Below are 12140 nucleotides of genomic sequence, written 5' to 3' on the forward strand. Positions count from 1 at the left end.
TGGTTTTAGGGATTTTATTTCAATTATTCTTATATAGCTACTCTGGGAGTCTTTAAAGATTTTAGAGAAGCTAGGTTGCTATATTGTGTAGGTCCTAAGATTAAAGTTTATACTTGCATATTTTTTCCCTTGGACTCAAACTGATCATGTTCCTAAACATTAGATAGCTAGTTAATGGATTTGTAGCTCATCCTGTCCTGTAAACATCAATTCTGTAAACAATTGTTAGCATTCTTAGAACAAATCAAAATTGCTCTTTCATCTTGTTAGGGAAACAAAACTAGGTAATTGGTTAAAACTTGAAAGAAAAGTCTGTTGGTTCAGAAATAACAAAACTGTTTCTTAGCTCTGACTCTGACGTTGATACATTGTATGACAATGTAAATTATCTCAAATTCCCAGAATTTAGCTTTTTCTATAATCTATTTGTGTCACAAAGACATGCTTAGGATTAAACAATGGAGTTCCAGACATAAAGGAAACTGGAAGGGTGTCTTCAGAAAGATCCCAGGAAATCTGTAGACCATAGCTGTCTACCCCATTGTAGATAATCTCTTGCTTTGGGAATGTATTCCAATTCTGGTGATTTGGTGAGAAGAGTGAAACAAAGGACAATGACATTAAGGCCCACCCTATCATTCACTAAATACAAATAGGAGAGGGGGACCATGGTGTAATTTTTAAAAGGGCCAGAATAAGAACACAATTTGTTTTCTGGTCCAGCTCTGCCATTAAAACCTTGGCACTGAATAAATGACTTAACTTTCATTGGCCTTGGTGTCCTCATCTATAAAATTAGGCATATTTGACTAATTGGTATCTGTATTAGTCAGGATTCTCCAGAGAAACAGAACCAATAGAATGTGTATGAGTATGTACATATATAAAGAGATTTATTATAAAGAATCAGCACGTATTGTTATAGAGGTTTACTGTATGTACATATATAAAGAGATTTATTGTAAGGAATTTGCACATACTGTTATAGAGGGTTACAAGTCTAAAATCTGCAGGGTGAGCCAGCAAGCTGGATACCCAGGAGAGTTGATATTCAAAGGTTTTCTGCTACAGAGGTAGGAAGAGCCGATGTTATAGATGAAGTCCGAAGGCAGTCTGCGGGAGCATTCTCTCTTGCTTGGGGGAGGCCAGTCTTTTTGTTCTGTTCAGGCCTTTGACTGATTGGGTGAGGCGCCCCCGCATTATGGGCAGCAATCTGCTTTACTCAGTCTACCAATTTCAATGTTAATATCATGCAAAAATACCCTGAAAGAAGCACTCAGAATATTTGATCAAATATCTGGGCACCCCATAGCCCAGAGAAGTTGTCACATAAAATTAACCATCACAATATCTAAGGAACTGGTAATTCTAATATTTTATAAAATTTTTAGTCAATTTTCTCCTGGTTCCATACGATAGCTCATAGGCCAATGTCAGTAACTGTTCAGTCACTATCTGTCTCAGTCAAGTCGTAGGCCACAGGCATGCGTTAATGCATCCAGCAAGTCTTCACTGGGCACCTTCTATGTGCCAGGTACTGTGCTAGGTAGAAGATTTGAATTTGATTCAGAGAGCGGTGGGAAATACGAAAGGTTTGGGAGATATCTCATTTACATTTAGAAAGATCCTTTCGTCTGTGCTGTGGAAAATTGCTTTGAGCAGTATGAACATGGATATGGGTAAGGATATCAGTAAGGAAGTTCTTGTAATAAGCAGACAATGACTTCTTGTTGGCCCAGACTGGGTTGGTAGTGGTGAAGGTGTTGATACAATGCCTTCAGGAAAGTATTGAAATACATCACTGACAGTTATCAGAAATTCATTGTCTAAAAGCAAGACAGTTATCAGAAATTCATTGTCTAAAAGCTTTGAGCATGCATGATCCTTGATTTAGTTCTTTTTCTCAGATAGGAAATGTGACTACTACTATCTGCTTTTTTAACCCCCCAAAAAATGATGAGAAAAAAGTATTATAACACACTCTTCCCATAATTTTAAAAGAATCAGTATGAAACGGTAACATGTCAGCACTTCTCCCATATTTTCCTAAATGTGAATCTTGAACTATTCACTTGTAAGAAATAGAAGGGCATCAAGAAAACAATGGCCCCTTTGTTGGCGGTGGTCTGTTCTAACAGTACCGTGGGATAGTCACAGACAGAAAAGGTGATCAACAAGATACTTCTTCACACACAACTTGGCAGAAGGGTATCGTTATCAGTGGATACATGTCAGGAGAGGTGGGAGTGTCTGGTTATGGCATGCAAGACAGCCTTTCTTGATCTGACTGCAGCCTATGTTTCTAATGTCATGTGCTCACGTTGGTGGCACTCTGTCCACAGTGAGCATTACATGGGGTCTCGTGCCTTTTTAAGGACTCTTTCAGCTCTTCCTAGCCTACACCCCACCCCATCTTCCAGGAAAGTTCCTATGCAAATACCTTTGAATTTTTTTCTGCAGCTTCATCTATCTTCCCAACCAGAATTAGTGTTACTCCTTCTGTGACACTGTGTGAACCTTTAGATATCACTTGGTATTTTATAGTGTGATTGTTCATTAGTTTGTCTCCCTCAGTAGACTGTGATGACTTGGAGACAGAGAACATATTTATCTTAGTGTCTTAATTAACTAGTAAAGCTCACAAACATATATTGGGCACATACTGGGTACCAATGTTAGGCTTTTAAATTCCTTGTGCTATAAATTCCATGAAGGCAGGGACCATATTTTTAAAGGAGAAAATTAGTGAATTACTCGCATACCAATGGTATGACAGCTTTTGATGTGCTTTTCTCAAATTTCTGGAATTATTTCTCTATGGTAGCATAATAATATTACTAGACCAACCCTTAAATTTAATATTTTGGGAATAAAATCAAGAATAAGCGTTCTATCTAGTGGCTAAAAGTGATCTTGTGTTTTTAGCAATCTTTCTAGAGGCATTTGGTAGTTTTGTATTATTCTTTGTGTTCCGTGGAGGCATCTAACCTTTCTTCCTTCTTTTCAGGGACCATAATTTTAACTATTTGGAGTTCCGCCTTTGGATTGGCCTGTGGTCAGCCTTCTTATGTCTCATTTTGGTTGCTACTGATGCCAGCTTCTTGGTTCAGTACTTCACTCGCTTCACCGAAGAAGGCTTCTCTTCTCTCATCAGCTTCATCTTTATCTACGATGCTTTCAAGAAGATGATTAAGCTTGCTCATTACTACCCCATCAACTCCGACTTCAAAGTGGGCTACAATACTCATTTTTCCTGTGCCTGTATGCCGCCCGACCCAGGTGAGGACACATGCCTAGTGTTTGTGCTTGCCCTGTGTTTGGAGGAAGGTGTGGGCTTCATGCATGACAGCTTTCAACATGGTATCGTGATCCTCAGGAAAGGAGTTTATTTGAGTTTCTCTGAGAAACCATCCTGCTGAATTGAAAGTCTCATTGCCTGAGGTATCTTAGCCATGTGATTCAATCAGGAGGTGAAACCAGGAGCTCTGGAATATAAACGTAATTAGCTCAATACTTAAACCACATTATTGGCAAGGAAATTTTGTGTATATTATCCTTAATCTTATCTGATGGGTGAGGAAATCCGCTACATATACCGGAGGTGCAAAAAAATGCATACACATGACTTGTATTCATCTTTTGTTATCAGTATATCTTGAATATTACAATTTTAATACAGTTTTTTCCTTTCTTAAAATATGTATACATTTTTTTGGCACCCTCTGTATTAACAGATGTAAGGACCAGACAAACCTAGTCCTCTGACCTTCTAGCCCATGTTTCACTGCCTCCTTATTGCTATAGGAATCTCCTCCTTTAAGTAAACTCGAAATAGATTGTTTTAAGTCTATGGAAGAAACAAAGAAGATACTAACTCACTTTATGTAATTTGAAGCATGAAATTACAAAATAAATTCAGACCTGAGTCACCTAGTGGTAACGTAGCACCTTAATGTTAATCTCTGTTAGACAACATAAAAAAGAAAGGAAAGAAAAGGAAAAGAAGAAACAAAAGAAAGTAAAAAAAGAAAGAATGTTATGTTCTCAGAGAAGATTTATGCTCTAGAGTCAGGAAAGACATAAAAGTAAAAATAACTAATGGGTAATGTGTGTGATTCTATACATCTTAGCACTTTAACATCTATCTTGCCAAACCTGAGAACTTTTTCACAAAAAAGTGTTCAACCTGGTCTTTGGAAATTTTTCTTGGAGTAATTCATCATCATTTTATAATACAAAAGGCATTTATAACAAAGAATTCACTTTGAGGAGCATTGCTTTACATCTGTTCTAGGCAGTTCAATGATAATAGTGCTAATGATCCTAAGTTAAGCAATTAGCTACAGATCGATGCCCCTTAAAATAAAAATTGATGTACAACCCATGGTTTTTGACTAAGTCCTTATAGCACCAGAAGTACAGCAGTGTTCTGAGGGCTGTGTAAACCTGGGCCTAAATGAGGGGCACATTCCTGCAAGTCTGAGGAAAAACCTCTTAATATTTGCGGTAAAACAAGCGTGCTTATATTATAGACTGAAATGCAAAATGCTTATAAATTTAAAACTTAAACAAGATGCTACAAAGAATTTTGATGTTTGTGGCGGCTGTGTCAGATTACTCCAAGATATTTGAGTCATATATCTTCATTCTTATCTGCCACTTTTGTGGAGAAGTCTTAGAAAACCGATATGTATCTTGAATGGTGAGAGAGAGGAGAACAGTATCTCCCTAAACATGAGGCTGTCAGTAACGTTGATGAAAAGATAGAGCATTGTTGGGCTTTGCACTCAAGGATATTTTTTGTCTCGTTGAAGAAAAATCAACACACCTTAAAGAAAACCTATGCTTACAAGCAAAGCAGAGAGAATACAAAGTGGAAATACAAAGATTCAAGAGAACATGAATGACACAGTTGTTGTTGTTGTTATTATTATTATTATCATCATAAGATGTATAATGCTTGGAAATACTTCATAACTTAAAAAGTGCTTAGAAAAGAGTAAGTACTCAATATACGATAGGTATTATTATTAGAATGAATTAAATATGTTTCTCAGGGAACACAGATGTTGCCATCACACAACTGTGTAGAGCTCTTCTAGGAGAGAAGGGGGCAAAACCTCTCGTAACCACCCACCCTGGACTTTCAGGGGAAGTCCACATTATACACATTCAAAATATTGGATCATAGACATACAGTAGGTCCTTGAATACATTGTTTTGTTCAGCATTGTTTTGTTAATATGTTGATGATATGCTATAGGAACTTAACTCTTATTTATAATCAGTTAGCCTATGGTGAAACTGGTTTTGTTATACTTCATTTCACCTGAAGTTACAGAACCTATTGATGGCGTTAAGTGAGGACTTACTGTATTTAACTGTGGGACTTGAACTCTCCTTTTCATTTATTTATTTATCTCTATCTGTATGTATTAATGTATTTATGGAAAAGTCTGTAAGCTGACTTCTTAGGTAAGTCTGAGTAATCATACATTAAGATTTTCTAAAGGAAAAAAAATACTACTCAGTTGTTCTGAGATTTGCAGTGTTCAGAAAGCCAGGTGAGGACTTCATCAGCTACCTGTCATGAAAAACCTCTTGTCAGCCCTGTACCTACGTGAGGCTAATGGAAACTTGCATCCATTGTTTTAATGGGATATTGGCTGAAAAGGTAACCCAGGTTTCAGATATGAAACCCAGGAAGACATATCTGAATGTGTTTTAATTGTAAAAGATAGGACCAAGATTTTACATGTAGTCTGCCAAGAGGGATATTTGTGTTTTTGAAAAAGTGATTTTGAGGGTTGAACTGATTTTACGTTGACATGACAAGTGCTGGCTGAAGTGGTAACAACTTTTCCTTTGACTTATTTCCCCCTAGCTGTGTAAAAGTCATTCCTAACTAGCTAGGAAGGTGCCTTGGAAGGACTCTGACAATTCCTGCTCTCTCTAGCAGGTACCAGTAAAGCAGTGCCGCTTTGCTTTGAAGTCAGAAACTCTCATATTCCAGTCCCAGTGTGGCTAACGCCCAGTTTGTGACTTTGGGCAACTTCCTTTTCTCAGTGTAGCTTAGTCTTATCAGATCATCTGTAAAATGGGGTTTAAAATAGTACCTACTTTGTAGAATTGTTTTGATGCATATTATAGACAAAGCACTTAGGACAGTTTCCAATATGTATTAAGTAATTAAATGTTAACTGCTATTATTATTGCTGTTATTATTCATTAACATTTAAAATTTCTATGTCACCTTTGAGTATAAATGATAAAACAAATCAGTCTTCATCATTCTCCCTTCTGAGCAAATATTGTTGGGAATTGGGCCATTTTGCAATAAGATTTTTGGTTGCACCCAGCATTTTTAGTCATCCAGCTAAGTTGCACTCGTGAACCATATGTTTATGAATGCAAGGCTTATATAAACCTATGGAGATGAAATCTGGTTTGGAAAAAGGCAAATGCATATTTACATTTTCATGACAATCCTGTTTTACAAAACCCCTTAAGATTAATGATTATGTATTTCTCCTGTAACCTTAATGCTTTTTTAATAGCGAACTACATAGATCCACCTTAAATTTAGTACCCTATGATAGCAAACTGAAAAATGATAGTGAGAGAATAATACAGTTACATGTACAGCTAGAGTAAGTATTCTAAAAACAACAAAAGACTGCCCTTTCATCACAACATGCACTCCTAGTAAAAGAATTCAATCAATGAGTCAATAATATTTAAACTGGCGGATGACTTGTTTTTCAACACTGGGGCAGTATGTAACGATGAACCAGCAACTGCACAGATGTAGTCGTGATCCTGCAAACTGAGCAACGATTTTACAGGAAAGGAAGTCGGAGTCACTTATTACTGAGAAAACTCTGTTTATGGCCACAATAATATTGTGATTTTTTGTGTGATTTGTGAAGACAACCTTTCCTCCTTTCTGTCTTCCTCATCTTTCTTGTTCTTACTTGCGTCCCTAAAACTTCGTCACTTCCTGAGTTTCCATTTTCTTCACCTTTTCCTCCCTTCTTCTCACACTATCTATTGCTCAGTAATCCAGGCCATATACCTAGTTCTCACTTACTGAGGAACTAAGGCCGCTCTGTTGCAAGTGCTAAAACTGGCCATGAAGTTTGACCTATTAGTCAGGTGGATACATGGTTTTTGTGCTAAAATTTCCTTTTCTCAGAGATAGGATGGCTATTAATTTTTGTAGAGACAATAGATGTTATATTACCCACTTTGTCTTGATGGTTACACAGCAGAGGTATATAAGAAAGATGATTCAGTTCTAAAGCCAAAAGTAAAAACTGAAAAATATCCTGTTAAAGGACAAGTCAGAATATCTCATTTCATCACCAACATCCCAATTTAGAAAATTGCTAGTGTGATAAAGTGTAAACAAATATGTGCTTTGGAGAAAAGGAAACTGAGGTTGAATTTCAACTCTAACTAGCAGTGTGACCCTGGGCTAAGCTAATTACCTAATCTTTTTGTTTCATAATCTGTGAGCTGGGTTAGTAATTGTACTTACTCTAAGAGGTAACTGTCAGGGTTAAATGAAATACTGTATGTAAAAGTGTTTGGCACCTACTGTGTTTCCCTGGAAATAAGACCTAGCTGAATAATCAGCTCTAATGTGTCTCTTGGAGCAAAAATTAATATAAGACCCAGTCTTATTTTACTATAAGGCCGGATATAATAAAATATAATATATAATACAATGCAATGTAATACCAGGTCTTATATTAATTTTTGCTCCAAAGGACGTATTAGAGCTGATTGTCCAGCTAGGTCTTATTTTCTGCCAAACAGGGTAATAGGCACTGCATAAAAATTCGTTCATTTTTTTTCTTCATTTCTCATTGTCCCACAAAAGTTTCTCCAGCCAGTTTAATCTTCTAATTGTATTCATTTAAAGAAGTTCAAACATTTTGTTTTCCCTGAAATTTTACTAGAGAAAGATACTAACTAGGCTTCTACTGGAAGTCTACCAAAAAAAAAAAATTAACAACTAATATGCCATTGCAGATAAATGTGAAATGTTAAAGTCATATTTAAAGGAAAAAATGTTAAGGAATTCAGCACATCATAGTTAGATAATTTAATACTAGTCCACTGAATCTGAAGACAATAGAAGTGTTGTACACATACATAGTCATGTAGAGAAGGCTTTAAAGTCGTTAAGGTGAGATGTTCAGTTCTTCTTAGAGGAATCTATCTAATTTATTCAAAAACATAAATGCCAGAATTTTGTAAATCGGAAACAAGATATGGAGTGTCTTCCTTTCTTTCCCCTACCCTTTTTTCCTTCCCCTTCTGCCATCCGCAGAAATGTACTGAGGACCTGTTTCATTGTTTTTTAGCAATTGTGCTACTCACAATGAAGTAGAATGCACCACACGCGCGCACACACACACACACACACACACACACACACACACACCATATATACATATGGCTTATTATACAATGTGTTGTTTTTTAGTGTTAATCACTTTTTAAATGAACAAGGTCAGATTTTCATTTGACCCAGACTTTAGAAATAAATTTCTACTTTAGTACCTGTGTTCATTTGCTTAATGTGTCAAGGTTGCAGTAACTATACACTTACAGGCATGCTAATATTTTGGAAAGGTCAAAATAAATATTCTGACCAGGTATTGGTTTTGTATCTGGTGAGGAAAGAAGCCTTGCTAAAAATGATAAACAAATTAGGAAAGCAAGAAAAATTGCCTCAAGGGGGTAGACACTATGCTTCATTATTAACAGAAGGAATATATTTTACTGATTCAATGTTGACTGTCCCCGGGAGGACGTGTTTAATAATGGATGAATGATTAAGAGGAATAGAGCATTTCTCAGGCACCAAGTACATCATTTCTATAGTATCTATAAGTAGAAGATGACCTTTTCCCTGGGATGAAACTCTAAGACCAACTCAAGTGATTGGAAGTGGCCGTGGCTTCCATTTCCATACCTTTCTATTCACAGAGGCTTCCAGATGATCTAAAGTGGTTGTCACTAGAGTGGAATTTAATTACCATTTTTATATATAATTTTTCTATTATCTTAATAAATGCTATCCACTAGTATGTTTAACCATTAAAAAGAACTGCTAGCGTATAACTCCTGTGGTCCCATATTATAGTCAGTATGTGTTTCGTAATTAGAAAGCAAATTACAGGAAAATTAGGAAATGAAAGAAAATCCTAATTTATCTCCCATGACCTGTATCATATTCTGTGCAATTTTTTGTATTGTGTGTCATTCCCTCCTTAGATTACAAAGTAGGTTTAAATCATAGACTAATGGTTGAACAGGAAGTACAAGGCCCTCTGGTATAGCATTACTCAGGCTTGCATTTGTAAGGACACTTTACCAGCACAGCTGACATTTTATCATTCGTGGTAATATGGTCTTTTGAGAAAACTATAGATACTTGAAGGACCCATCATTTTAGTTTTCTTTTACGGTCCTAACCGATATTTTAGCAATTTCTGTATAATGCTTGCAGGAATCAGAAAAGGAGAAGCAATGAATTTGTATAATCACCAGACCGCCAGTTTCTCTAGCTTTGGGTTTGTATAAAACACAGGTTGTGAGAACCAATCGCAGAATAATGTCTATACACATCCTAAATGCAAGGATGAGTGGGTATGGAAGAGAAGTTTTGTGAAAATAGTGGCTAAATATATCGAGCTTAATACGCGATAGTAGTTCAGCTCTTTAATTTCCAGGGCAGTATCATAGGTGAACATGCGAAAAGTGCCCATGGGTTGAAGAGTGTCGTAACTTGAACTCGCCTCGTTACAGTGAAAAGCTCAGGCATCAGGCTTAGTTTATAATACTGAGGGAAACAAAAAGGATACTAAGGAAAAGTGAAGAAAAACTTTCTAATAATTTTAGTTTGAGATTAAAATGGTATAGTGGCAGGTAATTTCCCTAAGAGCTACGTTTCCCAAAGTTTTCCTCATTCACTTTGTCTTCCCTGAAAACGCCATTTTGGCTTTTACTGATCTGGAAATTGGAAGCATAAATATTTGACTTGATCAAGAGGCACTTGTTTGTTCATGTTGTTCAGAACTCTTAAATAAATCTGACATGACCATGCAGGCAAGAAGCTTATTTAATTTTATTCTGTATCTATTTTCCAGTTACTCAGTTTCCTCAAGATGTTGCTTAAATAGAATGGAATAAATATTAAAGTTTTGTTGTCATGAAGAATACCCTTAAATGTATTGGAATTCAAGGCAGACTAATTAGTTCCACATTATGTATTGTAACTCTACAAGCAATGTTCAGGGTATAGATTCAGATTTGGCTAACACTTATTAAATACCATCCAAGTGATAAACATTTTACTAGGGGATTTTAATAAACTATATTTTAATATATAGTACGTTATGCTATATTATAAAATCTATATATGTATTTACTCATTTCATAAACTCTGTGAGGTAGCTGACATTCTTCTCAGGCGTGAAGTTTTACCTTCTCCAGGTCATAAAGCTGGTAATAATCTTGGCTGTCATTTATTTAGCTCTTACCTGGTACTAGACGTTGTGCTAACAATGTCCTGTTTAATCTGCACCATAACCTTACGAGGTAGATGGTTTCAAATCCAATTTCACAAATGAGGGACTTGTAGTCGACAGGAGTGAGTTAACTTCCTGAAGATTATGTGGCGAGGGAGTTTGGGGACACTGTGCTCCAGAAGGTGGTGGAACCAGAATTCCAGCCCAGTCCCCTAGTATTCCTTTCTCTATATTGTGATGTGTTGGTACCTCAAAGCAGACAGATCTGCCTCAGGGGCCAGTTATTGCTCGTACTTGATCTCATGGTTCAAGTGAACTGTTGTGTGTATTCCTGATGGTACGTTTTCTGCTAACGTGTAAAGTAGAGGAGTCATAGGATAGTTCCAGGTCACTAGAGGATAAAGGACAACCTTAAACCGTGCAATTGATATTCCCTTTGCAGGAGGGCACAGTGACACATGGATGTATCTGCTTATAGCTCCTGCAGTCTGTTTTTTCTCTGGATCTCTTATTAAGCATAAAGGAAAAGCCAGCTCACAGACACATTTTAAAATGTTTATTACTGACAGTGTTCATTCCCCATTCCAGAGGATCAGCTAGATTTTGATACATGGGAAGGAGGATCAAGAAGTGAAAATCCAAGTAACATAAAACGATCAACCTGTGGAAACTCCCTGAAACCCAAGTATGGGACACAGACTGTCCCAGTAACAATTGGCTAATTCTAAATGATCCTGACTCTTAGGGCAAAGAGTTTCTTTGCTTCACCATAGTGCCAAGCAAACAGTGAAGACACATAGAGTGCAGCGTGTTTTGGCTTTCCCGTTTGGCCTTTCCAGAATCCTGATTAAGGATGTTGCAGATTGTGTATAAACAGACCATTCTGTAAATGTTTGCCAAAATATTCGCATCATATGTGTCTGGATCCAAATGATGACCAATGGCTCTTGTAGACCAAGCTCCCAATTAGAATTAATCATTTTCTCTTCTGTGAGTTTAAATAAATTAATTTTTAATCTTATTTATGGACTCTACCATATTCTGTGTGTGTGTGTGTGTGTGTGTGTGTGTGTGTGTGTACACACACACACACACACACAGAATATGGTAGAGTCCATACATATATGGAAATGCTTGTTTGTATATTTATTTTGAAGTCTTTCTCTTGATGCAACTACTTATTAAAATAAATATAAAAAGTTTATACCTTTTACTGTCTTTTTGATACTGGTCTTTTAGGATTTTGAGAGCCAATGTGCTTTAATAGCTTATCTCAGAGGAAGACTGAAAAGGTAAAAGGAATTTTATGAGCAGAATTGATGTGTATCCAAACCTCAAGAACAGTTACTAAAAGTTCAGGTTGTAATTCTATTTTAGTCCACTCATGGTCTTTATTATGTGTCATTCATTTCACAAAGAAGGAGTCGACTGTCTTTCCTTCTCACTCCTTACTCCTTGTTTTTATGCAGAAAAGTGTGTTGCAAAAAGACCCTCACTGTTTTGTGACAGGAAGCTCATAAATTGCATTAAAGAATCTAGCTCAGGAAGAGCAGCTTCCCAGACACCATCTAAATAGTGCCTGTGATTTCACATATA

The 12140-nt window shown here is 36.5% G+C and overlaps 1 protein-coding gene across 8 annotated transcripts in view; it reads left to right on the forward strand.

Annotated features, from left to right (window-relative positions):
* Positions 1-12140, forward strand: part of SLC4A4 (solute carrier family 4 member 4) — a 343883-nt gene that overhangs the window by 257990 nt on the left and 73753 nt on the right. For all 8 annotated transcript variants that reach the window (XM_019757100.3, XM_088791346.1, XM_074324475.2 and 5 more), the window contains one exon: positions 3008-3279. In XM_019757100.3, coding sequence (XP_019612659.2) covers positions 3008-3279 — 272 coding nt within the window. The remainder of the gene's footprint in view (positions 1-3007; positions 3280-12140) is intronic.

This window comes from Rhinolophus sinicus, chromosome 1 (genome assembly GCF_057876585.1).
Source record: "Rhinolophus sinicus isolate RSI-liver-muscle chromosome 1, RSI-T2T, whole genome shotgun sequence".
In the NCBI taxonomy this organism is placed as follows: domain Eukaryota; kingdom Metazoa; phylum Chordata; class Mammalia; order Chiroptera; family Rhinolophidae; genus Rhinolophus; species Rhinolophus sinicus.